At 44.0% G+C, this 25,750-nt stretch overlaps 1 protein-coding gene across 4 annotated transcripts in view; it reads left to right on the plus strand.

The window, feature by feature from the left end:
- CD82 (CD82 molecule) overlaps window positions 1–25,750 on the plus strand; it is a 67,239-nt gene that overhangs the window by 34,766 nt on the left and 6,723 nt on the right. For all 4 annotated transcript variants that reach the window (XM_083602810.1, XM_083602811.1, XM_083602812.1 and 1 more), the window contains 5 exons: window positions 785–866; window positions 13,697–13,769; window positions 15,672–15,796; window positions 17,224–17,298; window positions 24,571–24,678. In XM_083602810.1, coding sequence (XP_083458936.1) covers window positions 804–866; window positions 13,697–13,769; window positions 15,672–15,796; window positions 17,224–17,298; window positions 24,571–24,678 — 444 coding nt within the window. In that variant the 5' untranslated portion in view covers window positions 785–803. The remainder of the gene's footprint in view (window positions 1–784; window positions 867–13,696; window positions 13,770–15,671; window positions 15,797–17,223; window positions 17,299–24,570; window positions 24,679–25,750) is intronic.

A 25,750-nucleotide genomic window follows, 5' to 3' on the forward strand; every position in this document is an offset into this window, starting at 1 on the left:
ACGCTTCGGAAGATTGCACAGCTGTGTTTTTGTGTGTGAGTGAAGTTGTGTTTTTTTTCTGAGTTTTGAAAAGAAACTGAAAGTAAAGGGAGAAAATATGGGAGGAAGGTGATTTTGCGATGGTGTCCTGCCGATGTCCTGAAAAAAGTAGTGAGCAGAGCATGGGGTTCCAAACATTCCACAGTAAATGCCTCATGTGGAAGCATCCTTAATCTCCGGTGTCTCCAATATAAGGAGGTTTCTGAACTGGCTCTGAAATATCTGTACCTGAGGTGCAGATGGTGCTTCACTGAAAAGATCAGAAGAGCCCTGGTGCTCCAGGCCAAAGGCTCCTTTTGGCCAACATTTTGTTCTTTCAGTGGCCAACCAACCAGATGGAAAGTGGTTCCTTTGATGGATGGGGCTAGTTTGGTGAACTACAGACTGGAACTGGCAAAAATAGTGAATAAGACAAAGCTATACATACATATTTCCACAGTGTGGTTTTTCTAGAAAAAGAGGTGCTGGAACTCACAATGAACGCTTCACTTGTTCTCCTATAATGGCAATGGCGCACACTTGAGATGTGCTGGAACTGAGTTCTGCCTGAAAAAACCCCCTGTATAATCTCCCCTGCTAAGGAAACAACTCGTCAGAGAAGCATTCTGTTGAAATTCTTTGCTTTCTGAGGGGGTGGTGTGGGAGGGGAGATTCTGGTAAAATATTTCTTAAAATTTCCAGACCACAGTCAAGTTGTGATGCTGTAAAGGATATATGCTCATATGGCTGTCTGTTTTCCACCCAGGTTCTATAAAAAAGAGAAGATGGGGTCTGGCTGCCTGAAAGTCACAAAGTACTTCCTTTTCCTCTTCAACCTCCTTTTCTTTGTAAGTATTTGGATTCAGAATCTGGGGGATCTGTTTTTTAAGTTGGGTGCGGGCGGGAGCAACTGTATCCTAACAGCAGAACTGGCATCTAATATTTCAGAAAGAATATAACAAGAACCCTTTTTATAAAGACTGTTCTACCTCTCTCCCAAACTCAGTTGTCATGTTAATTCTATTTCTAAGATAACAACCCTTTATTGCATCAAAACCATATTGAATCTGAATCACTTAATCTGCTTCCCACAACAGTACCAGGTGGTAGCTGGTAGCTCTACCAAAGGCATAGAGGAAGACATTGGTTTACAGCTGAAATCTGAACAAACTCAGAGCCCGCTGTACAGTGGGATGGGGTGCTTCTTTCTGCAGCAGTGCTCAACCCAAATAACCATGTGTGCACAAGACTTTGCAGACTACAGAAATGCCCCGATTGGACTAGCTAAGTGGTACCTATCATCAAGATGTCTGTTGGATGACTAAACTTTCCTGATACTCCTGCAAGGGTTCTTTGCTTTATTAAAATCGGAGTCTTGGGCACTTGGAGAAACTACTCATTTAATTATTTAACCCTCCTTGGATGTAATTAAAGTCTGTCTTGACCTGTTTGCCTGTATAGTACTAGCAAATGCTAAAAAAGAAGAAACAGCGAGAGGCTGGGGAAATGCAACTAATTGTATAGTGTGATTCCATTAAGTGCTTTTGGGTATTGTGTGCTCCCTATTTGAGACAAGCTGAGCCAAATTACCGGCTAGCCAATTTTTAATCAAGTCCTTGGCTGTTCTCTGCAATAATTGCAGTTTGACATCCAGCCACAACGTGTGTGGTTATAATCAGTGCACTGCTGAATGGATTTTTTCCTGTGAGTCAATGTGTTTCTGTTTGCAGGATGCAACAGATTAGTGCCAAGAGGAGCAGCAATTTAATTTTATTTATTATTTTATTTATGACAATCTTTATATACCACGAATTCATAAAGAAAATATCAAAGTGGTTCGCAACAACTGCACATAAAACTGTGCAATGGAAACCGTATAAAAAAAGTTAAAATCAGATGGCTTTTATGGAAAGATGTATTCTTAATAAGGCTGATAGAATAGAAGTGTTTTCAGTAGGCATTTATTAGTTGAAGCAGAAGGTGCCTGCTGAATCTCTATGGCCAGAGTGTTCCACTATACTGGGCTGATGACACGGAGGCTCAGTTACTTCTAGCAGAGAAGTACAGACTTAAAGAACAAGCTTTGCAGTCAGCCTGTGCTAACCTGTTTTCAGGATCAGCAAAGCCCTGGTACAGTTCTCTCATTAAACATATTGATTCCTTCCTTCCTTCCTTTCTGCTAAGAGTATATCTGGTGTCAGATGGACATCTAAGACAAACTTACAACATCTCTATAATCTTATATTTAGCAGAGAACGGGAGCCCGTTTTTTGTCCTTATCTACATAAATGACTGTATACACAGCTGATTTTAGATTAAAGCCCAACAAATTCATCCTGTGTTTAAAATAAAGTTTGCCCATTACACTAACTTAAATTATAATACTGCTGTACACAATCATGGGAAAAATCTAGCAGTGAGCTAGATAAGGCTGGATAAAAATGTCCTGGGCAAACAGGCAATTTTTTCATTTCCTGCTTGTTTCATGATAAACAGAGTGTAGAAAGTTGATTCAACAACAGATTGGCTGATCAGTTTCACTTGGGCTACGCTTCATAAACTATAATCCTTTACCAACAGGCTAAATTTACAAAGGAGGAATGTGTGTTCATGATCACCTAACAAATACTAACTATGCCATAATTAAGTGATCATACATATCTTTAAGTTCCTTGAAGGAGCAGACCAAAAGTTACAGAGTCCCAGGACTGCTTGCAATATTTCTAGCACTAAGTCTGCTAGAAACAGTCTACCTTCTACACACCCTTGGTATACTTAACCACCATAGTAGAACACGTTGCTGATAACACCAAGGTTGCAGGTTTGATCCCCATATGGGACATCTGCATATTCCCGCATTGTAGAGGGTTGGACTAGAGCAGGCATGGCCAAACTAGGCCCTCCAGATGTTTTGGGACTACAATTCCCATCATCCCCGACCACTGGTCCTGTTAGCTAGGGATGATGGTAGTTGTAGTCCCAAAACATCTGGAGGGCCAAGTTTGGCCATGCCTGGGCTAGACGATCCTCAGGGTTCCTTCCAACTCTACAATTCTATAATTTGTTGACAAGCAGTACCCAAATATATTCGTATTAGTTCTCAAACATTTTGGCTCCCGAACGCTGCAATTGAGTATTCCGGTTTGTGAACTATTTTTGGAAGCCGAACGTCTGATGGGTTCTTCAGCGGATTCCGAAGCTGTGCTTTGGTTTCCGAACGTTTTGGAAGTCAAACAGACTTCCGGAACAGATTCCGTTTGACTTCCGGAGTACGACTGTATTTGAAGGGCCAAGATAACATGGTAAGGGGTACTTTGGGGTTCCAGAATATCAGGGGAACATGGATGGAAAATTCTAAATCTCTCTCTCTCTCTCTCTCTCTCTCTCTCACACACACACACACACGCACAGTCTCTATTAAAACCCAAAATTTTGTAATGGAAACTATTAAGTTAGACATCTGTTAGTTAACGTGGGCCTGGAAATGTGGGCTGCTGCATCTTTCCTGGCTAGCAGGAGGGGAGCAATTGTTAGTGGGCTTTTGCCCCACCCCTAATTTTTCCTGCAGTCAGTTAAGTAATGTCTCTTGAATTGATGTGGCACATATACTTTGGAACCCAGATGAGAAAAAAGCAATTGGAGGAGGAGGTTTTCTCCATTGGTTATCATAGGGTGTGCATGCAAACACTCCTTGCAGTGCAGAAGGAGCAGCCTAGGTTCCCAGAGCAGTGTTTGCTAGACATGTAACGTCACCCTTGGGGCGTATCGGTTGTATAGTTCTGTAATGTGAAGAAAAAGGCGACTATGGGGTTGCAGCGCTCATCTCGCTTTCAGGCTGAGGGAGCCAGCGTTTGTCCACAGACAGCTTCCTGGGTCATGTGGCCAGGATGACTAAACCGCTTCTGGTGCAACAAAACACCATGACGGAAGCCAGAGCACATGGAAACTCCATTTACCTTCCCGCTGCAGTGGTACCTATTTATCTACTTGCACTGTTGTGCTTTCGAACTGCTAGGTTGGCAGAAGCTGGGACAGAGCAACAGGAGCTCACCCCATTACACAGATACAAACTGCTGACCTTCTAATCGGCAAATCGGTTCAGTGGTTTAGACCACAGCGCCACCTGCTCCCAATAGTAGTATCAGTAGCTAGCTGTAGCCCCTACCAAGACAAGAACTATCCTTATAACATTTTCCCCAAAGCAAAATATATCCCAAACCTCCATGAAGGATTGAAATGCACATGATCTTCCTGAGTACAGATCAGTTGTGCAATCTTCAAGGGGGGGATATTTTATTAATTACTAATAACTCAAAGTTTGAGTTTGTGAGGAGTACCAAGTTTTTGCTGGAAGTATTCTCACAGCTGCTAAACATAAAAATGTTAGTTTGTAATTTCTATGGAACTCATGTATTTTAGGCTCTGAAAGACTATTTTTCCTCTTACTGCATCTTGAATAACTTTTTTCACTAAGGCTCAGAACTACTTAATCTCACTACATGACCACCAAACATGCATTGAATACCCGGGCTTCAATTTACACTATTGAAACAGTATAGGTACCATGTTGGCAACCTCTCATTTAAGCCATTTTCCGTTAACCCACCTAGGTGTGTTATCCTTTCAGTACATAATTTTATAGAAATTCTGTTTAGTGACCATCTTCAAAGAAATAGAGGGATGTTGGGTACATAGATAGTCCAGCTTTTTTGTTGTTGTTAGTGCAAAAAAAGCAAACCACAAAACCAGTCGTCGGGCACTCTCAACTTCCTCTCTTTCTACAGAGGACCCTACATATGTTTTTAGAAAATGGATCTTTACTCAATTGCCGCTTGATCAATATATTTTTCAAAACTTACTGGTTTCCATCCCTTCTGCTCTTATAAACCAAATTCCCGATTGCGTAGATTAGTGGGGGATGGGAGTAGGATTTGTCCCTGGTAACCTAATTCTTGCAGTATTCAAAGATAAGTCTTATGCATTCAACAAATCACTAATGGTTCTATCTACCGTAAAACCTTTCCCTCATATATCACAAATGAAATGATAGATTATCTTTGTGACAAATGTTTCCCCCCCTCCCGCTCCCACACTTCAGCATAATTCTTCATTTTTACCTCTTTTTTTCCTTCACATTTTTTATCCGTTTATTCTTTCCCCCCAGAACAGCCATTCTCTCAGCAGGGCGTTAATGTCAAAATGTTCAGCTGACCTTTCTCCTGGCTTCATTCCCTGTCTTTTGTCAATATTCAATACTGCTTTGTGACAGTGTTGTATCTGAGGCCACTCCACCTTTTGATCTTGGTTATTGGATGGTTTATACAATTCTTTGGGTAAATGAATTGGTTGGGAAAGAAGTCTGTATTGTGTTCAATAACATTTGAAGAATATGCATAGCCAAGGTCAAGGAAATCACCTTTGACAAGGGCCTCATCTTAATAACTGATTCTTCTCATTGAGCTAAACCGTATCTATTTTTAGTGTAGCAAACTTACTTTGCAACACATATTCCAATTAATATGGACACCTCCCATTTTCCCCTTCCATTCTTTTTTTCTGGTGTCTTGTTTATTATTATTTTTTATAGATATGGAGCATCTGGTCTTTGTAACAAGAAATAATAATAGCAGGTACTGGCCCCTGATAATTCATCAGACTTGTCACTTTCAGAAGCCTATTACCTGGAAGCCAAGAGGCTTGAAGAACTCAAATTATTTGTAAATTTAAATAATAAACTGATATGATTCACATCTTCCAGACTGATGTGCCGATTGGAACTTGGTTAATCATCAGAGTTTGCACATCCTGAATATTCTGGCAGGTTTTGACTCAAAATGTATCAAATGATGATTTTTTGAAATGCATATTTTGGGAGAAATATTTCTAAGCTATAATCCATATCCTTTTTAAAAATTGCAAATTAATGCAGAAACATCCATACTTGGCAGTTCCGTTAAGACATGATTGCCAATTGTAGCAATTTAATTGGCAGCTGTAAGATGCCAAATCCTTGTGTTTTTAAAGTCTGTGGTGCTCAAAATACCAAGTCCCTTATAGTTTCTCTTTATTCCCATGCATACTGCATCTTGCAGCAATATTTTAATGATTTGACATTCAAAGAACCCCAAAAGTGATCTGCTTCAGTGGGAGAATGCACTTAATGTTGTGCAATATATTCAAAGGACACAATCTCCCAATCTAGAGTTAATTCCAGACTGAGAGTGAGTGAACTGTCACAAGTTTCTTCTTGGGCACTTCCTATTTGTAAACTGACTGGTGACTTGGTGAGCTGTATTTGGAAACGTTTCAACTTTGAGGAAATGCTGTGTTGAAAGGAACTGGGGTTTTGAACTCAAAAAGACTCTTCCCTTTGTACAGATGGTGTTCTTATTCTCCAACTTTTATCTGCAACGTTTAACACCTAGTGTTACTCCTTGTCAACAAAATCCAACTGCTTCTTTTGGAGAACTGCTGCTCTAGTTCTCTTTTGCATCTGGAGCATCTGCTGAGTCTTTTACTCTGGTGGAGGTATAAATGTAGATGCTAACTGGAATCTTCCACCTTCCTCTGAATGGATCAACTCCAAAGAACCATAGTTGAAGGCACCTGGTCCAGTGAGAAGACAATGGGGTGTAGGGTATACATTTATACAGGAGCTTCTCTTAAAGGCCTCAAGTTCACTGCTTCCTTATCTGGGTTAGAACATAGGAGTTGCTCCTGGCTTAACTTGTTTGGCCTTACTTCTGAAATTTTGTTTAGGAGCACCACTATCAATGAGATACAGTCCTTATTTCTTGAACCAAAATTAGAAGAAGCTTTCACACAACTAGGAGAGCCAGTGTGGTGTAGTGGTTAAGAGCAGTAGTCTTGTAATCTGGTGAACTGGGTTCGTGTCCCTGCTCTTCCACTTGCAGCTGCTGGGTGACCTTGGGCTAGTCACACTTCTCTGAAGTCTCTCAGCCCCACTCACCTCACAGAGTGTTTGTTGTGGAGGAGGAAGGGAAAGGAGAATGTTAGCCGCTTTGAGACTCCTTAGGGTAGTGATAAAGCAGGATATCAAATCCAAACTCTTCTTCTCTTCTTCTTCTTCTTCACACTTGCATGCTCCACCCTTAGACTTGGAGTGTTGTAGAACATACCCTTTTTCTTTCATCCATGAGACTCTCTTCGTTCCTTATTTTCTTTCCTCTAGGGTTAAAAAGAGAAGTAAATTACACCAGACAAAATATCTTTCCTTGACAGTTACGGTGTATTCTTGGGCAGCCACCCCTCCCAGTCAAATGTAAGAACCCATCACTCTGTGTTTCACCTGAAGATTAAGCTGTGTGTTAGCTTGGTGCTTCTACCACTTTAGGGTGACTTCAGATCCTAAAAAAGAAAGCAGCAGCAGAGAGATTCTCATTCTGACATGTGTGGAGGGTGCCTCAAGATGCAAGTGCCGAATCCATGTGAAACCTGTGCACAAGAGAGATGTGCATGTTTCCCCTGGCATCTAAAGCAACGTCAGTGATACAAACTGCAATGCCCTTGTTAGACATTCCAGGATGTTCACAGGTTGTGTTTAAATCATCACTAAGGTTCTTGCTTTCTCAAACAGTTGTGAATCTGAGTTCCCCTCCCTCTGCCACTCTTTCACCATGTGCCATGTAGAAACTGCAAGCAGGAAGGCTTGCCCAGATGGCACATCTGGAACTGGTTTTCAATTTGCTCTCTCCGCTAGCCCCCACCCCCCAGCTGCATGCTTCGTTTCCATCTCCGAGCAATCGGCTTTCCCGTTAAGGCTGCCAGGGACCAAAGGTCGTGGATGGTTTTAGCATGCGGAGGAAGACTCTTTTAAGATCCAGTTCTGCAGTGAGGTGGGGCTAAGTCTTTAAACACACAGTTAAAGATGCAGAACTCATTGAATACTAGTCCGGCTTCATCTTCAGAATTTGTTGGGGGACTGAGTGGGGGTGAATTGGATAGCAGAGCTAGAACTACAGGTTGCAATATGCTATCTGTTATTCCATAGCAGCATCACTTCATATTGGGTCTACAAGAGACAGTGTTCCATCCATTTTTGACTGTCGGAAATGATGGCTCAGTTGGTAGAGTATGAGACTCTTAATCTCAGGGTCGTGGGTTTGAGCCCCACCTTGGGCAAAAAGATTCCTGCATTGCATGGAGTTGAAGTGGATAACCTTTGTGGTCCCTTCCAGCTTTACAATTCTATTTCTGTTGGCTCAGAGAATATTTGTAATTTTGACCCCTTGATGTTAAAGACGGTTTCTGCCCTTTCTGAAATGAGATACAAGCAGGGGAAAGGAAGTGACTTTATCTGCGTGCTTGGGCACTTGAATTCTTCTAGCATTACTGGAGTACTTGCAGCTGGTATTTGAGGTGGGATGTTGGTTGGCTCCCAGGGATGGAAGACATTCCTGTACAAATACTAAGGTATTTGAAGCTATGTTGCCGCAAGTTTATGGGGTTTCTGGGCCATTGCCTGGTCTGTGTGCAATCCGTTAAACTATTTTGGTGGTGCTAAATAGAGTTTCTCATTTCCCCCTTCCTTCTGTGCTTCATTGGCATCCACTAGCAAAGGGGGCGGGGGTGGGGGAAATGATGTGTACCATGTTTCATTCCAAGTGTCTTCCTGGGGAAGCAAGTGGTTGTATTCAAAGCCGTTCCTTGTGCAAGCAGAATGCATTCCACCTGCAAAGCAAGGCTTCCCCTCCTCACCCTGCATGACTTTTATGTTTCTTTTGGGGGTTTCCACAACCCTCTGAAGTAGATTTGGGTGTGGGGTGTGCATGGGAGAGGGGGAGGGGGAGTCCCATGCATGGCATTCCTTGGTGGAATACCATCCAGGCAGGACATGAAGGTTGGCAGTGGCCAGACCTCACCTGAATTGCAGCTTCTTCCCTGAATGTAGTTGAAGAGGTGAATGGGAAGAATGATTGCACTATCCAATAATTGTCCCCATTAAACTGTGCTCCTTTGGAGAAAGCAGGTGATACACGCATCTCATGATAATAGAACTATGCAGATAAATATATTTGTGCCATGTTTTGCAGTGTTTTTGACGTGTGTCGGTGTGCAGCAAACATACTTGCTGCATAAAGTGTGAATTAGCCTAGATTTGAGACTTCAGGTGAATTGATCTGGCCCTGTCAAGAGTGCAGGTTAACTGTCTCTATAGCAACTTTTTCAGGGAAGAAGACAAAGGGCGAGAGGCACTAAAGGGAACTTAATCTGAGTGGCGGCGGCGGCGAATCTATGCATCTACAATGGGCTGCGGAAAAGCTTTGCCCTGCAGTAACCCTGCTCGCCTCCCTGTTGCCACAGCACTTCAGCAAAGTGGATATTTCACTCTTCCTCCGATTCCAGGCTTTCCACATCCCCCTCCTCTTCCCGCTCTGCAGCCTGTAAAGCCAAGTTATGTTCTTGGAGCCCTGATGAGATGGCTCTGAGCTGACAGGAGGCGGATCCAAGCTGCTTGGCTTGAATAAATCCAGATCTGAGAGGCAAAGTATTTTCCCACATTTTGCACAGAAAGAAGTGGAAAGTCTCTTGAGGGAGATGGCTGGCTGAAGCAAATGGCGCTCAGAGGGGTAGATGGTTGGAATTCTCTCCCAGTAGACTTTTCTGGACTTCCTCTGGCAAGGCCACAGGTGACAGGAAGCATCCGTTCTTCAAGACTCCTCTAACCCTCCTTTGTTTCCACTACCTTTTGCCTCAGTGGAAAGAGCTGCTTTTTCTGCAGTTCCATGGCATCTGAACCTTTGGGAACCTAAAGTTCAACCTGTGCATAAATGGCAGGCCAAACAAGGTTAGGCTATTCTCACATGTATAAAACTTGGTGGCTTTTGTAATAGGATGCCCACATGGTTCCCTAATAAGCTTTCTGTTTTTGCCAGTGCTGGCACAAGCTCTCCCTTTGGAATAAGTTTTTTTCCCTAGGAGGAGCTTTCACTGCATGGAGATCTGCTCCACAGAAAACTATTCACTATGTAAACAGCTGCTACCTGGTGGTCATAATTCACTTGCCAGAGCTGAGATAATACAGGAGGGAAAGCAAGACTGCTGCTGCAATGTCTTATTGGCAAAGAGAACTAAATTTTAAGTATGAGCAGGTTGGTTTTATCCCTGTGTCTACTGTAGCATTGGGAGCCCATTTTGTCAATGCCACCTTGTCACTATGCGCTCCAGTGTTATCTTCACAGAGATCGCATCTTCTCCACAGCTCCCTTGGAGGCAGGTGAACTATATTGGCAGTTCTTTGAATGGAACCATCACTTTTCCAGTTTGTCTGGCTTTCTGTACTTTGTAGCAACAACATGGAGGCAGTGGGAGAAAATTCCGCATTTCTGCTGACAATGTTAATGATCCTTTCATGACTGATGCGAGGCCCTGACAGAATACAGTCTGTTTCACATAAGCGGGTATAATAAACATCCTGTGTACCAGATTATTCTCAAAACACTCCAAAGTTCTGGAGGAGGTTTTGAATTACTGGCCTCTAGCCAGCAAATAGGTCTGCATGCTGTGTACTGTTAGATTATTTTGTTCTTCAATGTTTACTATAGGAGCTATTTATATTCAAGTGTGCCATGGAAGTCTCACTTAATTGTTAAGTATAAAGTGTTTGGTATGCGCTTGTTTTCCTTTACTGCTGACCAGGTGGAAAGCAACCTATAACACACAGAAGTCCTGTCTGTGAAAGTTTCATTGTGTAATAAAAATATCTGGACGTTCTAGTTCCAGAGCAGGGGGGCGGGCGACCTTTTCCACTCTGTATTTCCTTCTGGGTAACCTTCTGGGACCCACATGCCAATGTTGCGCAGGGCCAGAGTCCAACCTGAGCAGAGCAACCAACGTAAACTTTATCTCTGTACTGCTGACTTGTTTCTCCAGCCACCTCTCTCTGTCCTCTACCCAGGCAAGCAAAAGGTATTCCAGCCAGGCAAAAGTTCTTCCAGCCAGGGCAAAAGCAGGGCTGGTAAGAGATGTGGTTTGGAGATAGCAGAGTGGGAATATAGCCTGGCTAGCCAGCCAGTGTGGTGTAGTGGCTAGAGTTTGGGACTAGGATCTGGGAGACCAGCTTTCAAATCCTTACTCGGCCATGCAACTGAGTGACCTTAGGCCAGTCACTGCCTCTCAGGCTAGCCTTGAAGAGGTGGACTATAAAGGTGGGCTATAAAGACAATAAATAAGAGTCTCGAGGGCCAAATAGAGGGTCTTGAAGGGGTGCATTTGCCCCCCTGGGCCTGAGGTTTCCTACTCCTTGTTGTAGAACTTGGGGAAAGGCAAGTCCCTGCCCTGACCATTTGAGTTCAGCCTTGGCAGAGGTGCCTGCAGAGATTTTCTAGACCTATCCTCCTTGCCCCAGGTTGGCTTTTTGATTTGCTAAATCAAATCTGCATTATGGCCCTGGGATTATTGTCCCATTCTCATCCGAGGATGAGGGCTGCCAGTTGGCTCCCACTGATGGAACACTGTTGGACTGCGACGTGTTTGCAGCTCACTTGCCAACTGATGGCTCTGTGCCTTAGGTTTTGCTGCCATATGACTGTTGCACGACTCGTGGCTTCACTTAATTCTGGTTTGTAGGCAAATTTTTAGCCTGCGTGTTTATCACAGGAGGATGCACAGCAGAACAGGCTTCCTGTTTCTTTATTAAAGTGTGATCAGATGTAAAAAAAAGAAAAAGAAAAAGGTCTGATACAAGCCCTTATTCAGCTGTTTCCTTGTATTCTTTCTGCTTATGCCAAGACACACTGGTCCTATTGTGCTCTTCGCTACAGGCATGCTAACAGGGGTCTTGGTGGCATGTTAGCAGCAGAAATAGATGTTATAATACACCTTAACCTGAGTGGTATGGCAAGCTACCTTCCAATTATTCTGCCTTTTTAAAAGCAGCTGTCTCTGCCAAGTCGGACTGGGACCTACTGCTTCTTACTTCATGTGGAGGCCTGCATGATTGAGTGCTCCTCTCCAACTGTGTTTTAGCCTAGCCTTCTCCCTGACATTTAGCTCTCTATGCGGAGTGAACTTAGTTTATTTTTTGGTATGGAAAAACATTCAATCTTGTCAGACCCCACAGTCAGTTTGAAGCAATAAACCTTAGGCAGGTTAACCACTTCAGTGGGAATGATGTCCAGGTTGCTAGCTTCCGAGCCATCCTTTTTTAGATAGCTTTTATGAATTTTATGAAATAAATAAAAACCATTGAAGCGGTGTTTTGAAGACTGCTTAGTTTAGCTCTTTTGTCTTTCCACTGTCATTGACTTGTTATCACAAAGCAAAATAAAAACAAACAAACCAGGCTATATAATACCGATAACTTGCTTTTTGTTCTAAATTAACTGTAGCAAAGATGCTTGGTGCTATGCTTTATGTAGACCGTTCTTTGTTCTAGACAACTCATGCCTAACATATACACTAGGAACAGATAGGTAGCCGTGTTGGTCTGCCATAGTCAAAACAAAAAAAAACAAAAAAATTTTTTCCTTCCAGTAGCACCTTAAAGACCAACTAAGTTAGTTCTTGGTATGAGCTTTCGTGTGCATGCACACTTCTTCAGATACACTGAAACAGAAGTTGCCAGATCCTTCTATATAGTGAGAAGGTGGGGAGGGGTATTACTCAGAAGGGTGGTGGGAATGGGTGGTTGGCAGATAGCTGTGGTGAGCCTGTTGATGACTCTTAATGACTGCAATAGGTCTTACAGGAAAAAGCAAGGAGTGAGAAGGTGAAAAATGGCTTTGTCATGTATAATGAGATAAGAATCCAATGTCTTTGTTCAGACCAGGTCTCTCCATGGTTTTAAGTTTGGTAATGAGTTGCAATTCAGCAGCTTCTCTTTCCAGTCTATTTCTGAAATAGACCTATTGCAGTCGTTAAGAGTCGTCAACAGGCTCACCACAGCTATCTGCCAACCACCCATTCCCACCACCCTTCTGAGTAATACCCCTCCCCACCTTCTCACTATATAGAAGGATCTGGCAACTTCTGTTTCAGTGTATCTGAAGAAGTGTGCATGCACACGAAAGCTCATACCAAGAACTAACTTAGTTGGTCTTTAAAGTGCCACTGGAAGGAAAAAATTTTTTTTTGTTTTTTTTTTGTTTTGTATATACACTAGGAGCGAATCTGCTGTGTGCTGGCAGGACTCTTAACACTGTTTAGAAATGGGGGACTTAAAAGAACTGCTGTTTGATGGTGGGGGACCTGGCTACCCAGATGTTGGACTCCAATTCCTACCAGCCCCAGCCAGCATGACCAGTGGTGACAGATGATGAGCCCATCAACATCTGGAGAGCCACAGATTCCCCACCACTGCTTTAGTTTGATTGACAGCTTCACATAGCTCAAGGCCCCTGAATTACTTATATCTAGCTGGAACCTATATCTAAGTCGGAGGTAGATAATATTTCAGTAACGGATAGGAGGAAATAACCAGAAAAGTAGAAGTGGGTAAAACTTGTTAGCTTAAACACTAGGGCCAGTTGGGATGGATTTTATCTTTGTACTTTGCTCATAGAAGCATCAATGTGACCCTTTCAGAAAAATATGTTTGTACTAGAGGGAACTTGTGCTATTGCATAAAGTGCTTTTGAAGATTCTTCTAGTGTAAAAGTAGCATAAGAAATACACCTTTTGTACAATCTTTTTTCAGTAACCAAAACTTGTTTTCCAGATCTTGGGTGCTGTGATCCTGGGCTTCGGAATATGGATTTTGGTTGACAAGAATAGCTTCATTTCAGTTTTGCGTAAGACTGCATTTCTTATCTTTGCATTTGTTCCTTGGGTGTTTATCTGCCAAGAGAGAACACCATGTTGTGCTTACTAAATTGTAAAGGGAAGCCCATCTGAACAGCAGCCCCCCTTCAGATCATAGTCCAAAGCAAAGGTGGCTTCCTGCTAGATTTAGAAGAGCTTTCTATTGCTAATCAGCCTTTTCTTTCTTGGAAGGCTATGTCAGGTCAGACAGAAAGCATTAGCCTTGAAGTTCTCCAAGGCTTGGTAACTTTGGTTCACCTCAGCAAAAGTCTGAGGGACAGATTTGGTAAAGGGGAACTGCCAAGCTAATGCATTTCCTTAAAAAAAAACTCCCTGTGTAGTTGTGCATGCTATTTCCACTTTCCACGTTCTTTATCTGGGTCAGTGCTGCAGTGTTACTCACAAGGGAGAAATAACAAGAAAGGGCTATGCTGAAAAGTGTGTTTTAAACCAAGTCCCCCCCTTTTTAAAACAAATGCTTGCAGCCATTTTTAGACTGCAGAATCAGTTGAGGCTTTGCCTTGTGACCTAGTTTTCTCCCTGTGGTCTAGAACCAAAACTAATAGCTGCATGAACTGAGCAGCTCAAAAGGAGTTTTGCCCACACTGAGCCTATGGACTGATTTTGCTTGCCAAGGATTTGAAGTGTTCTGTATACGGGCTCCTTTCCTGCCCCAGCCCTGTTCCTTTCTTGCTTGTAATCTCACTGCATGTATGCAGTATTTTTTCTGCTTCCTTCCTTGAGATCCCAGATGAAGCCCTTTCCCCTCCCTTTTCTCATTTCTTTCCCCCCTCTTTTTATTTTTTATTTTTGCTTTGGTAACCTTAACAAAGTCTGGGAAGGAACTTTACACAGCAGGGCATTCCAATCCATTGCCAGAGAGGCCTCCCCCCCCCCTTGTGCTTATCTGGCTTTTTTCCCAGAAACGAGGAAAAAGATGGCGCAAGAGGGAATATAAACTGTGAGCCTTTTGCCAACAAGGTTTGAGGAGCTTTCCTTCAAAATCCAAGACGTGCTGCAGGCTGTAGACTGAGCCCAGGCTGTGCCTTTCTGCTACAGTCTCTTTTTCCAAGGCTTTGTCTCAGTGCCTATCTATACCAGCGTTCACCAAGGTGGAGCCCTCTAGATGTTTTTTGGACTACAGCTTCCAGTGTCCCTGGCCAGGGGCCACGCTGACTGGGGCTGATTGGAATTGGAGTCTGGCAACATCTGAAGGGCACACCATTGACAACCCCTGCCCTGTACATTTGGAAAGGCAGCCAGGTTGGGTCCATCAAATGAGTTAGTTGCCACTGCCCCGTGTGAGAAGTTTTGCATAACCATCAGTGGAAGTGTCTTGTGATCCCACAGTAAGATGCAACATGCAAACTCTCTCACACCCCACCCAGTCAGCTAATATGAACGCCACCAGCACTACTATTTGGCAAGGAAGCAGTTCCCTTTCCTTACCTTTTTAAGGGTGTTTGCTGAACTGGGTTAGAGGGGGATAACTGGGGTTTGGTGGCTGCATTTTAGATGTGCATCCTTCAAAGACCAATTCTACCTTGCAACTTAGCAGTTGCCTCAGAGGAGCCTTTTGGGAGCAGCTAACTAGACTCTGGGGGTAGAGCAAAGACAGGATAAAGTCTTCTTTTGTGTGCCTCTTGCTTGCCTAGTCATCAGTTCCTATTATGCAGCCTTCTCTCCTTCATCGCCCCACTTCAATTCTCTGACTGCCTATTTGTGGATCCCTCCATCACAAGCAACCTTCACGTGGCCTTTGATTATCTAGGCCTGAAGTTCTTAGCTCTCTGAAGCGCATGTGGCTCTGAGCAGTCTTGTTTTTCTGGAGCTAACCAACGTTAAAAGAATCCTCCTTCACTTTGTGTCCATTTCTCTTCTGGTTTCCACAGAGACCTCATCGTCATCGCTGAAGATTGGGGCGTACATTCTCATTGGAGTCGGTGCTGTGACCATGTTGATGGGGTTCCTGGGCTGCATTGGAGCAGTCAATGAGATCCGCTGTCTCTTGGGTCTGGTGAGTGAAAAGAGATAAATGCTACTTTAAGTGACTTGCTGGGTACTGCCTGAGGGCTGCAGTTGAACTAGAGACCAAGGCATGCAGGAATATCGACTACAGTTGATAGAGAAGTACAGTACTTCAGAATTCTAAGCGAGACATTCCTGGCTTCACAGAAAACTGAGGCATCTAGAGAAGGGCCTCCAAAGTTAAGCAGGTGGCAACTTTAGTCTCTTTGGCTGTCCTGTCCTGTCCCTTTCCCAGGGAAAACACACCTGATGCCTGTTATGTTTCTTTGATGTCCATGCAAAGCCCTTTTCAGACAAGGAATAGTGATTGCCAGCTCCTTCATTTGATTATCATGTTGCTATTTTGTTGGATAAGGTGGTGGTTTCTTTTAAAAATAAATCAGTAACCTATAATTAATCTAAATAAGGACATATGAAGATGGAATGATATTGGGTTGCTAATAGGTAAAAAATAGGTGTGACCAGGTTTTTGAATATTGGTGTGTGTGTGTGTGTGTGTGTGTGTGAGAGAGAGAGAGAGAGAGAGAGAGAGAGAGATGCATGGATGTGAAATAATTTGTGTGTATACATATGTGTGTATAAATATTATGTATTACCCCAGGTTTCAGTTTGCACTTGCCATTATGGGAGCTTTTCTCCCCTGTAGGTGAGGAAAATTATGGGTGGGATTAACCCAAGAAGCCTTGTCAGTGGAAGCTCTGTGCAAGGACTTCCGCTGTGCAGTGGGCTTCCCCCCTTCTCCTACTGTGATTCTGCCCCCCATCCCATGACCCTCAGTTGGCTCTGGAAGTGGGGGACGGGAGAGTCCCCAGAACAGGGGGAAGTTTCTGTAACAGTGTATTGTTGAATTCTACTATTTATTTTTGATTCTCATATGTATCATGAAATCCAAGTGTTACATGTTACCTTTCCTGAATCTTCTGGGATGCTCTGAGCCCCAATAGTTGTCTCGACATCTGTTGTGCTTTGTATGCTGTACTCAGTCCGGCAGCTGAACTGTCTTCCTTTTTTGCATCGTGAAAAGTGATGCTCCCGTATATTGGGCAAAGCTTTTGAGCTATGTGACAATGAGTGCCAGGCAGGTAGGGGGAGACTCTTGAACTGCTTCCAACATGGGCAACTACCCTGTGTACACCTGGGCCAAGTTCTTGTTGGAACACCTGGAAGGAGCCAATTTATGAGCTTATTGCACTTGAAGAGTAGGCAAAAATGGGGGGAAATGCTTTTATTGGCTGTGTTGCATGGGAAATAACTGCATGCACTCCTAAAAAGAAAACAGACTATCTCAAAAACTCTTTCTTCTTAGGCCCGACTCTGTTCCATAGGCTGTCCCCTGAAGAGCTTTTCCTGAGGTTGCTGTCTATAGTAATGACCATGCCAAACACCAAGTAATGTTGTGCTATTTCTTTTTTTCAGTACTTCACCTGCCTGTTGTTGATCCTCATAGCCCAGATAGCTGCTGGCGTGCTCATCTACCTCCAGCGGGATAGAGTAAGTGACTCCTTTCCTCTCCCACCTGCTTTCTTCCATGGAAACTGTGCTTTCACCATCTGCTCCTGGTTTCTGATGCAGAACTTAGCTTTGCCATTCCTCTCTGGGAAAATTCTTAAATCTAGCTCTTGTAGATTTAAGAGCTAGTCCTTGGGCAAATGACTAGCCCAAGGTCACATTTCCTTTCAAAATATTTCTCTTGATTGTTGTGTTCCCACACATACAATATCATGAGGTCGAGCTAAACAAAACATACGCCTGGATAGCTCAGTTGGTTAGAGCATGGTGCTGATAACGCCAACATTGCAGGTTTCATCCCCATATGGGACAGCTTAATATTCCTGCATCGCAGGGGGTTGGACTGGATGGTCCTCTGCAATTCTATGATTCTATGTACAAAAGCAGATGGTTTATGCCAAATGAACACAGAAGGCAGAATAAAATGCTTCACTAGTGGACTTCTGCTAGCACCATGGACTTCACCTTTCTTCCTCCCCGGGGGCAGATCTGGGGAACTGGAGGAGAGTGTGCAAGTCAGCACTGGATACAACCCATAGCATTTATTGCATATTTCAGGGGTATAGGATGGTTTGTGTTGAATTTGCTTTTCGCTGTTAACATAATTTGGTTGTGAAGAGTCTAAAAAATAAATTAATTGCTCAAAGGGCAACTCCTAAAACTGGGGTGCAGTCTACTTTGGGGGTTTTTTTTAGAAGGCTGGGAAATTCTAAACCCTTATTCCCTGCTGACACATTATGCCATGCAGACTTGGTGCTCAGCAGTAGCCTCCTGCCTCAGAAGTGGTGGCACATTTTTTTAGAATCTGGGTGAGAACCAATGTAAATAAAACTGGCATGATTTAATTTGGGGGTAGAGGAGCTCTGATCCTGTGCTGGTGATTGAATACAAACTCCCATCCGCTCCAGACAGCATGGCCGATGGTCAGAGTTTATGATAGTGATAATCCAGCAACATCTGGAGGGCCACATGTTCCTGGTCCATAGCCTAGTTAAAAACGAAATAGCAGCTGGGAGAAAGTTACTCTAACCACTTCCCCTCTTGAGTGCTTCCTCTTAGGTGCATGTGTTCCAACTGTGTCTATAAACCTGGAAAAGTCCCTATTTGCCAGCTGTCATGCATGGCACACCCCACTCCTTGTTTCGTTGCTATTCTAGTGTCCTAGAGCTACCACTGGTGGCCTTCAAAAACTAAATTCTTATCTATTTTGTGTTTTTAATACTGTGAACTGCCCTGTGATCTTCAGTTTATAGGCATGGTAAATAAATTTAATAAATAACCGTAATAAAATTCTGAAAGGGTAGGGTTGCCCAGACATGGCATTATTTATTTCATTCTGGTATGTGGATAGGCTGCCACTTCACACCTGCAGCTGTGTTTATTTCTGAGCTGTATTTTGAGACAAAGATGTAATTCTAGTATATAGTTTACCAAAAGGACCAGCACTGTTTTAGCTTTGGAACCAATGCAGAATAGGCCAATACTGATGATATGAATGCAGCATGTGGACTAGAACTTTTCTGGGTGGTGGTGTGTGTGAAAGAGAAAGTGGGCTCAAACAGCCATCCCTGGTATGAGAACTGGGACATTTCATTTGTATAGTGTGGGTCTGAAGCAGGGTGGTAAAAATTATGTAAAATTTGGCTTTACGTAATTGCCAAATTGACATGCTCGAGCCCCTTCCTACAGTTAGTGTCAAACCGGATGGAGTAAAGCCTTTTCTGTTTGTATGGAATTTTTTAAAATGTCTCTTCTGTGACCTTTTAATGATCTCCTGCAGTGGTTGAACCTGTTCTGTGCTTTTAACTGGCTGTTTTACATTGTAAAATAGCCAGTTAAAACTGCATAGCAAGCTTAACAACAATATTCAGGATCTCGTCTCCTGCAACCTCTTTCACTTTAGCTGAGGTTGCTGTTGTGCTAAGAGAAAAAGTTTGCAAGAGATCTTTTCCCTGATGCCAAAGAAAAAGACCCCTGGCTAGGTATAATGTATAAAGATTGCAATAGCCACCTCCTTCCTTCTTCAGGCATGTTCTTCCATGAAGCTCCAGCAATTTTTTCCACAGAACTCTTCTGCTGCTACCAGTCTTTGATTGAGGGTTTTTTTGTTCCCTCAAAGTCTGGTTTTCTGAGATATTTTTCTCCCTTTGATGCTGTAGATGTTTTGGGTTTGGCTTGTCATATTTTCCTCCACATTATAAAGATGGAGGCCTCTATGTGGAGAAGTTGCTGCAGGGTTGCTCTAGCAACAGTGGTTGGTCCCGAAGCCTCATTTTTCTTCTGCTTCATAATGGTGGGGAGGCATCTTTGGAAACATCGCAGAACTCTTCTTGGCAGGAAGAGTCTGGCACACCAGTCTCCTCTCCCCTCGTGTTGTTTGATAAAGGTGGGCCTACTTCCAGCTAGAATCTGGCTGCCAGGAGGCAAAGCCGGCAGGCCTCCATCTTCTCCCGCTCTCATCCAGTGGTCTGAGCCACAATGTTGCTGAGTGTTTCATTTTGTGCAAAGGAGAACTTTCTTTTGGTTAAATTTTAGCTTTCATATGTGTCCTGGGGCCATGAAACTACCAGGGCAATTTTGCAGGTGGGATTCAGTTGCATAACAGCAAATTCAGGCTTTGCAATTGAAAGTGGATTTGCAGCTCTTGTGCAACAAGCGCTCTTTCTCTCCTCAGACTTTTTCCCGGAAGGAAAGTGGCAAGAAAATGCTCTGGCAAGTGTTGGGGAGGATAATTGCTTGAAGCAAGGTCTTATGGGCTCAATAAACGGGTTATCTGGAAGTAAACCAGGCCTACTCAGTGCACACTGCTCCTGTCAGGAATTCCTGTTGCACTTGGGTCCTTCTTCCAGGCTTCTCATAGGCATCTGGTTAGTCACAGCGTGATATGAGAAGGTTGAACAACATGGGCCTTTGGCCTCATCCAGCAAGGATGCTCTCATGATCTCACTTTCAGTCCAGATGATGCTGGACTTCAGTTCCTATTAGCTACAGCAAACATGAGCCATGGCCAGGGATGATGGGAGTTGGAGTACACCAGTGTCTGAGGACGCCATGTTGGCTACCCCATTAGACTGACTGAGGCAGATTATAGGGGCAAGAAGGACAGAACTGGGTGTACCACATGGTCTGCACATCTTAGGTTGGCCCACTGTCCTCAGGTGCATTGGAGGATGCTGTCTCACCGCCTATGTTGAAGTGCGACTCTCAGTCCATACAACTGGCTTCTGTCAATGGAATGGGGACAGGGTGCCATCTTTGCCTCAGGTAGCAAAATGTCTTAGACCAGCCCTGCCTTTGCCTTGCCTCTTCTCAAATATACTTTCCCCTCAACTCTCATTTACTTTGGGCCAAGCAAGGCGTGATTTCAAAATGCATGTCTGCATTTAATGTGCACTATATGGAAATTATTGGGAGCCCACTTAGGCAGAAACTGGGGGTGGAAGAGCCTCTGTTTCTGGAATTTGACTTGTAGTCAGTGAGGTAGTATTAAATGGAAACTTTTGACCTCTCTTGCTTTTCCATGCTATGTACGCAAACTCCCATCAAGGGGAAATTGTGAAACATTTCATTGTTCCTGTCTGATCTCATAACTGGGGCTGCCAGACAGTAACCCAGACGCCTGTACCATACATAGCTCGGGATGTGAGCTTGTGCTTCACCTACTTGACACTTGCTGGGCTCGTGCCTCAGGAGTCCTCCCCAATGATTCAGTGACACAAACGGGCCAAAGAAAAGCTGGCTGACTTCTTCCAAAACCTCCAGCTGTTGGCAGTATCCTGTAGAAACTCTGTACTAGAAGGAAGGGCTTGCTCTCGATTGCTGTCCCTTCCTGTATATTCTTGACCGAGATCACCCTCCTGTGACAAGCAGGTACCCTTTTTTAGGGTTAGAATATACACCATTAGCATGACTGTGTTCTTTGTGCCATTGGACCAGTCAGGTGTTCCTGCTCTGCTCTCAAGATTAGTTTTGTGCTTTCCTCCCCTTTTTGGTTTCTGTTCCCTCGCGTCTCCTTTCTTTGCTCCACATCCCACACAGATCCACACTTGTGACCCTTCACTCTTCCAAAGGTGTCCTCTGAATAGTATCCTGCTGAGGGTGACACACACAAAACCCTGAGATGTCATGCACATTTCTTGCTGTGACATCTTGTCCCAGTGGAAATTGCAAATATGCAAATGGAGGGAAGAGGGGAACCTGTGGTCATGAAGCTCAGTGATGCAACACACCAAGCCGTTGTTCAGGTGGAACGTCCTTGTGTTTTGTTAGGTGGCTGTGGATTCATTTTTTTAGCAGATTAAGTGTGGGCTCAACATGCTAATAATCTGTTTTAATATCCAGGCTATTTTTAACAAGAGATGAATGTTATTTTCTTTTTTTTAAATAAATGTTGTATACTGTATCACACACAGAAGCAACTAGTGCAAAAGATATGCTTGGTGTGTGTGTGTGTGTGTGTGTGTGTGTGTGTGTGACTGTGTTATTTGGGGGAATTGGGGGGAAGACATTGAATTTCTTTGTGGCCTGTTCTTTTTTGGAGAGGAAAAGGCTGAATGCATTTGGAAGTCATGTCATCTACTTAACCAGGAATGGCTTTTGGAGAGGGGATGTGGAGCTACAGACTGTAGCTGCATGACAAGGAAAAGGCACAATACACATACATGGACATTAAACTAATCCATGCATTTCTAATCCCATTCACACATGACACTAAAAACTGATTCTGGGGCTAAGGTCTGGTGAGCCCACACCTAGGCAAAGGGTACAGAGCATCATCCCCACATCATTTGGGTGGGAAAGCATCACTTGCCACTGACAATCTTGAAACTCGGGCCTTTTTGGTTTTCCATGTTTTGAGTCTGTAGCGTGTAAAAGCGGTCTTCTCTTTTTAACACAGCAGAGGGGAGGGACAACGAAAACCCACAGGCTCCTTGCCTTCGTGCCATCTATGACTGAGGACAAAGGCAGCCAGGACCAATTGCATTAGCGGCAGGAACCAGGTCAAGTTGCTTTGCTGCTCATCCCTCCTTTCCTCCCTGGGAGTGGTTGGGGCGAGAGGCAGAGAGCTTGGCCATGTAAACTGAGTAACAGAGGGCCAGACGTCAGCTGGGAGTGATTGTATGATTCTCTTCCATCTGACTGCATGGCCAGGAGGAATATATGAGCAGATGCAGCCTCCTTTGGAGCGGCTTTGCTCGGAGGCAGTCTGTATGCAGCCACCACTGAGAACAGCCTTGCTCGGTTGTATGTCTGAGGAGAGTGCGAGCTTCATTGGGGCTGAGCGGGGCTGCCATATGGAGATCTATTTGACTGGCTGCCCTGTGGAAATTTGACCTAGTTCTGAAAGCCCATTACAAATGCTTCAAGTGCCAGCTTTGTCCCCAGCGTGACACTCTCGAGCTTGTGCAGTCGAGTGCTGGGTACTTTGTGCTTGCAGAATTCGGAAGAGGAGCTTTATTTAAAAGAGCTTGACAGGGACAGGCTGGCAGTGTGGTTAAGCGCAGTAACTGGGCCATCCCGCTTAAGTGAGCTCATGAACTGGTGTAAGCTGCAGTCAGAGAGATCTCCCGCTTTACTGGCCTAGACAGGCACAGTAATCAGATCTGGGGGGGGAAGAAACCTGTGACCCAGTTGCATTGCCGTCAGAGGGAATTTGCTTCATTTGCAGATCTGGAGGTTCACTAATACACCTATTGATCATCTATCTGTCTGTCTATCTGTCTATCTGTCTGTCTATCTATCTATCATCTATCTACTTTTATTGACTTATAGAAATGTGTACAAACTTACACAAAACCATACAAACAACAACAAAACCATACACAGAGCATATTCAATGTAAAAACAAAATAAAGAGATGGAGTTACATATGGCCGCAATTTATATAGCCCAACCGCAATGAGGAGTGAGTCATGGGAGGGGTACTTCTATGACTCTCCCTATTTATATAATAAAAACATGGGTACCAGTGTGCATCAAAACTGTCTCATTTGGCTTTGCTCCAGACTACACATTTTTGTCTGACCAGGCGTTCAGATAAAGCAATGTTCCATATATTAGTAAATCATGCCTCCCACATAGGAAGTTTTGATGATTTCTTGTATCGGGCTATTGCCAGTTTGGCTGACAATAGTAACGTAAGCATTAGGTTTTCATAAGTTGCAGGAAAATTGACATTGTTCTCTAAAGAAAGAAGGGCTATGGAGGCACATTAGCTGCTCTCATTGAAAAAACCCAGCTTCAGAACGGTTGAATCTCCTCACATTCCCACCGCTAATACGCTAATTTTGAGTTAACATCCTCTGGGAGGATCCTGACCTGAACTGGTCTCCTTTAGCTATGATTCTTATGGCATAAACCAAAGGTGGGGAGCCCCGGGAGTGGGGGGGGTGAGAGGCGGAGTGCAAAAAATGAGAGTTGAGCAGAAGATGTTCAAGATGTTTTCAAGCTGAGGCAGCCAACTGACCACTCTCTCTACAGAGCCTTCCCTCAGGAAAGGAAGCAGGAGGGGGGAGGGGGAGGATGTTTGTAGGTGCTTGACCCAGTATGGTGCCCACCCAGCTCTTCAGAAAATGATGATTTGTCTGAAGAGGAGATGATCTAGGGACTTAGCCAGTCCATCCAGAAACAGTACACCCTTGCTTCTTATGAAGCTCTGGACTGGTGTGTGTGTGTGTGTGTATATCTTCACTACATGCTTAGAAAGGTTGCAGTTTTATAAATTGGTTGTGCCTTTTAACTGAACCTAATACTGTATGAGGGACGCAGCTGGCACTGTGGACCAAACCAGTGAGCCTCTTGGGCTTGCTGATCGGAAGGTCAGTGGTTCAAATCCGTGCAACTGGGTGAGCTCCCGTTGCTTTGCCCCAGCTCCTGCCAACCTAGCAGTTCAAAAGCACACCAGTGCAAGTAGATAAATAGGTACCACTTTGGCAGGAAGATAAACACCATTTGCATGCACTCTGGCTTCCATCACGGTGTCCCGTTGCACCAGAAGCGGTTTAGTCATGCTGGCCACGTGACCCAGAAAGCTGTCTGTGGACAAACGCTGGCTCCCTCGGCCTGAAAGCGAGATGAGCGCCAACCCCATAGTGGCCTTTGACTGGACATAACTGTCCAGGGATCCTTTATCTTTACCTTTAATACTGTATGGTTACCTGCACGTGTTCAACATGGGCTAAATGACTTTTTGAAATCTGTCAGGCAAAGAGTGAATGATCAATACTTAACCCCCCCTCTTTTTTTATTCACCAGCTCAGGAAAGAACTGGATATGATTGCTGGCAACCTCATTCAGAATTACAATCCCTATGACGACAAGAATAGGACCCTTGAGAATGCATGGGACTATGTCCAGTTGCAGGTGAGTGGTCATGCAAGAGTTGATCAGACAAGGGGGAAAGGCTGGCTAATATTCAGTGCTGTGAGGGAGCTGTTATGGGCAGTCTCTGTAGAGATACTGTTGTCCAGCCACTAGGGATTTGGACACAAATTAATTCATAAACAGTTCTGTTTGAAGGCAGCAAACTGATATAAGTTGGAGGAGGGAGTCCTTTGGGGTGGTCTTTTGCCACCCAGCACACTCCCTACCATATTCTCTGTGTGGCCCCTCTGGGGGATGTGCAGAAGGGTGGCCACTTGAGAACAGGCAGATGCAACATTATTATAGCTTGATCAAAGTACTGGAGGCAGTAGCCTCATTACACTATTATTTGCTCATCTTTCTTTACTGCTATGAGCTTATGGAAAGGCACAAGCAAGAGCCACGTCACTCAGGAGTTATTTTACATGGGCTTGGGGGGGTGAGGGAGAGAAATGTGTTTGCACGGAACACGAAGCCATGGTTTATTTTAACCAGTGCTATTTTTCTAGAAAAATAGGTGCAGGAACTCACCATGAATGCCTCCCTCGTTCTCTTATAATGGCAATGGCGCCCACCTGAGAGGTGCCGGAACTGGCTTTGCTTTGGACCACATTCCACTGAGCCCCAGAAACTTGTGATTGCATGAAGCTATGACTATTGAATTTGTGACTGCCATGGTTTGCATACTCATAATGACTCGCTTTGAGCCACCTTGGTTTTGCAAACGATGGCAGCAATCTGCACCCCTCTCAGCTCAGTGGTGGTCCTATGCCTCCGGCTGACTGGCGTGTGTTGTCCCCAGATCAATATTAAGTGACACACATGTGAAGCAGGTGTGTGTGTGTGTGTGTGTGTTGCTGAAGACAGAACTTTCCTGGTATGTGATTTAATTCCATGGGATATTTCTAGATGCAGTGGAGGTACAAGTGTGTGTGTTATTTTAAAGCAAATCCTTTTAGGAATCTTGAAACTCTTTTCTTTTTTCAAATATTATATAAATAGCTAAACCTCTTGCTTTGGGGACAAGAAGGCCGAAACCCTTCTGACTTCCATCTGGTGTGTGCCTGTGTGT

Source organism: Podarcis filfolensis (assembly GCF_964270895.1).
Source record: "Podarcis filfolensis genome assembly, chromosome: 1".
In the NCBI taxonomy this organism is placed as follows: Eukaryota; Metazoa; Chordata; class Lepidosauria; order Squamata; family Lacertidae; genus Podarcis; species Podarcis filfolensis.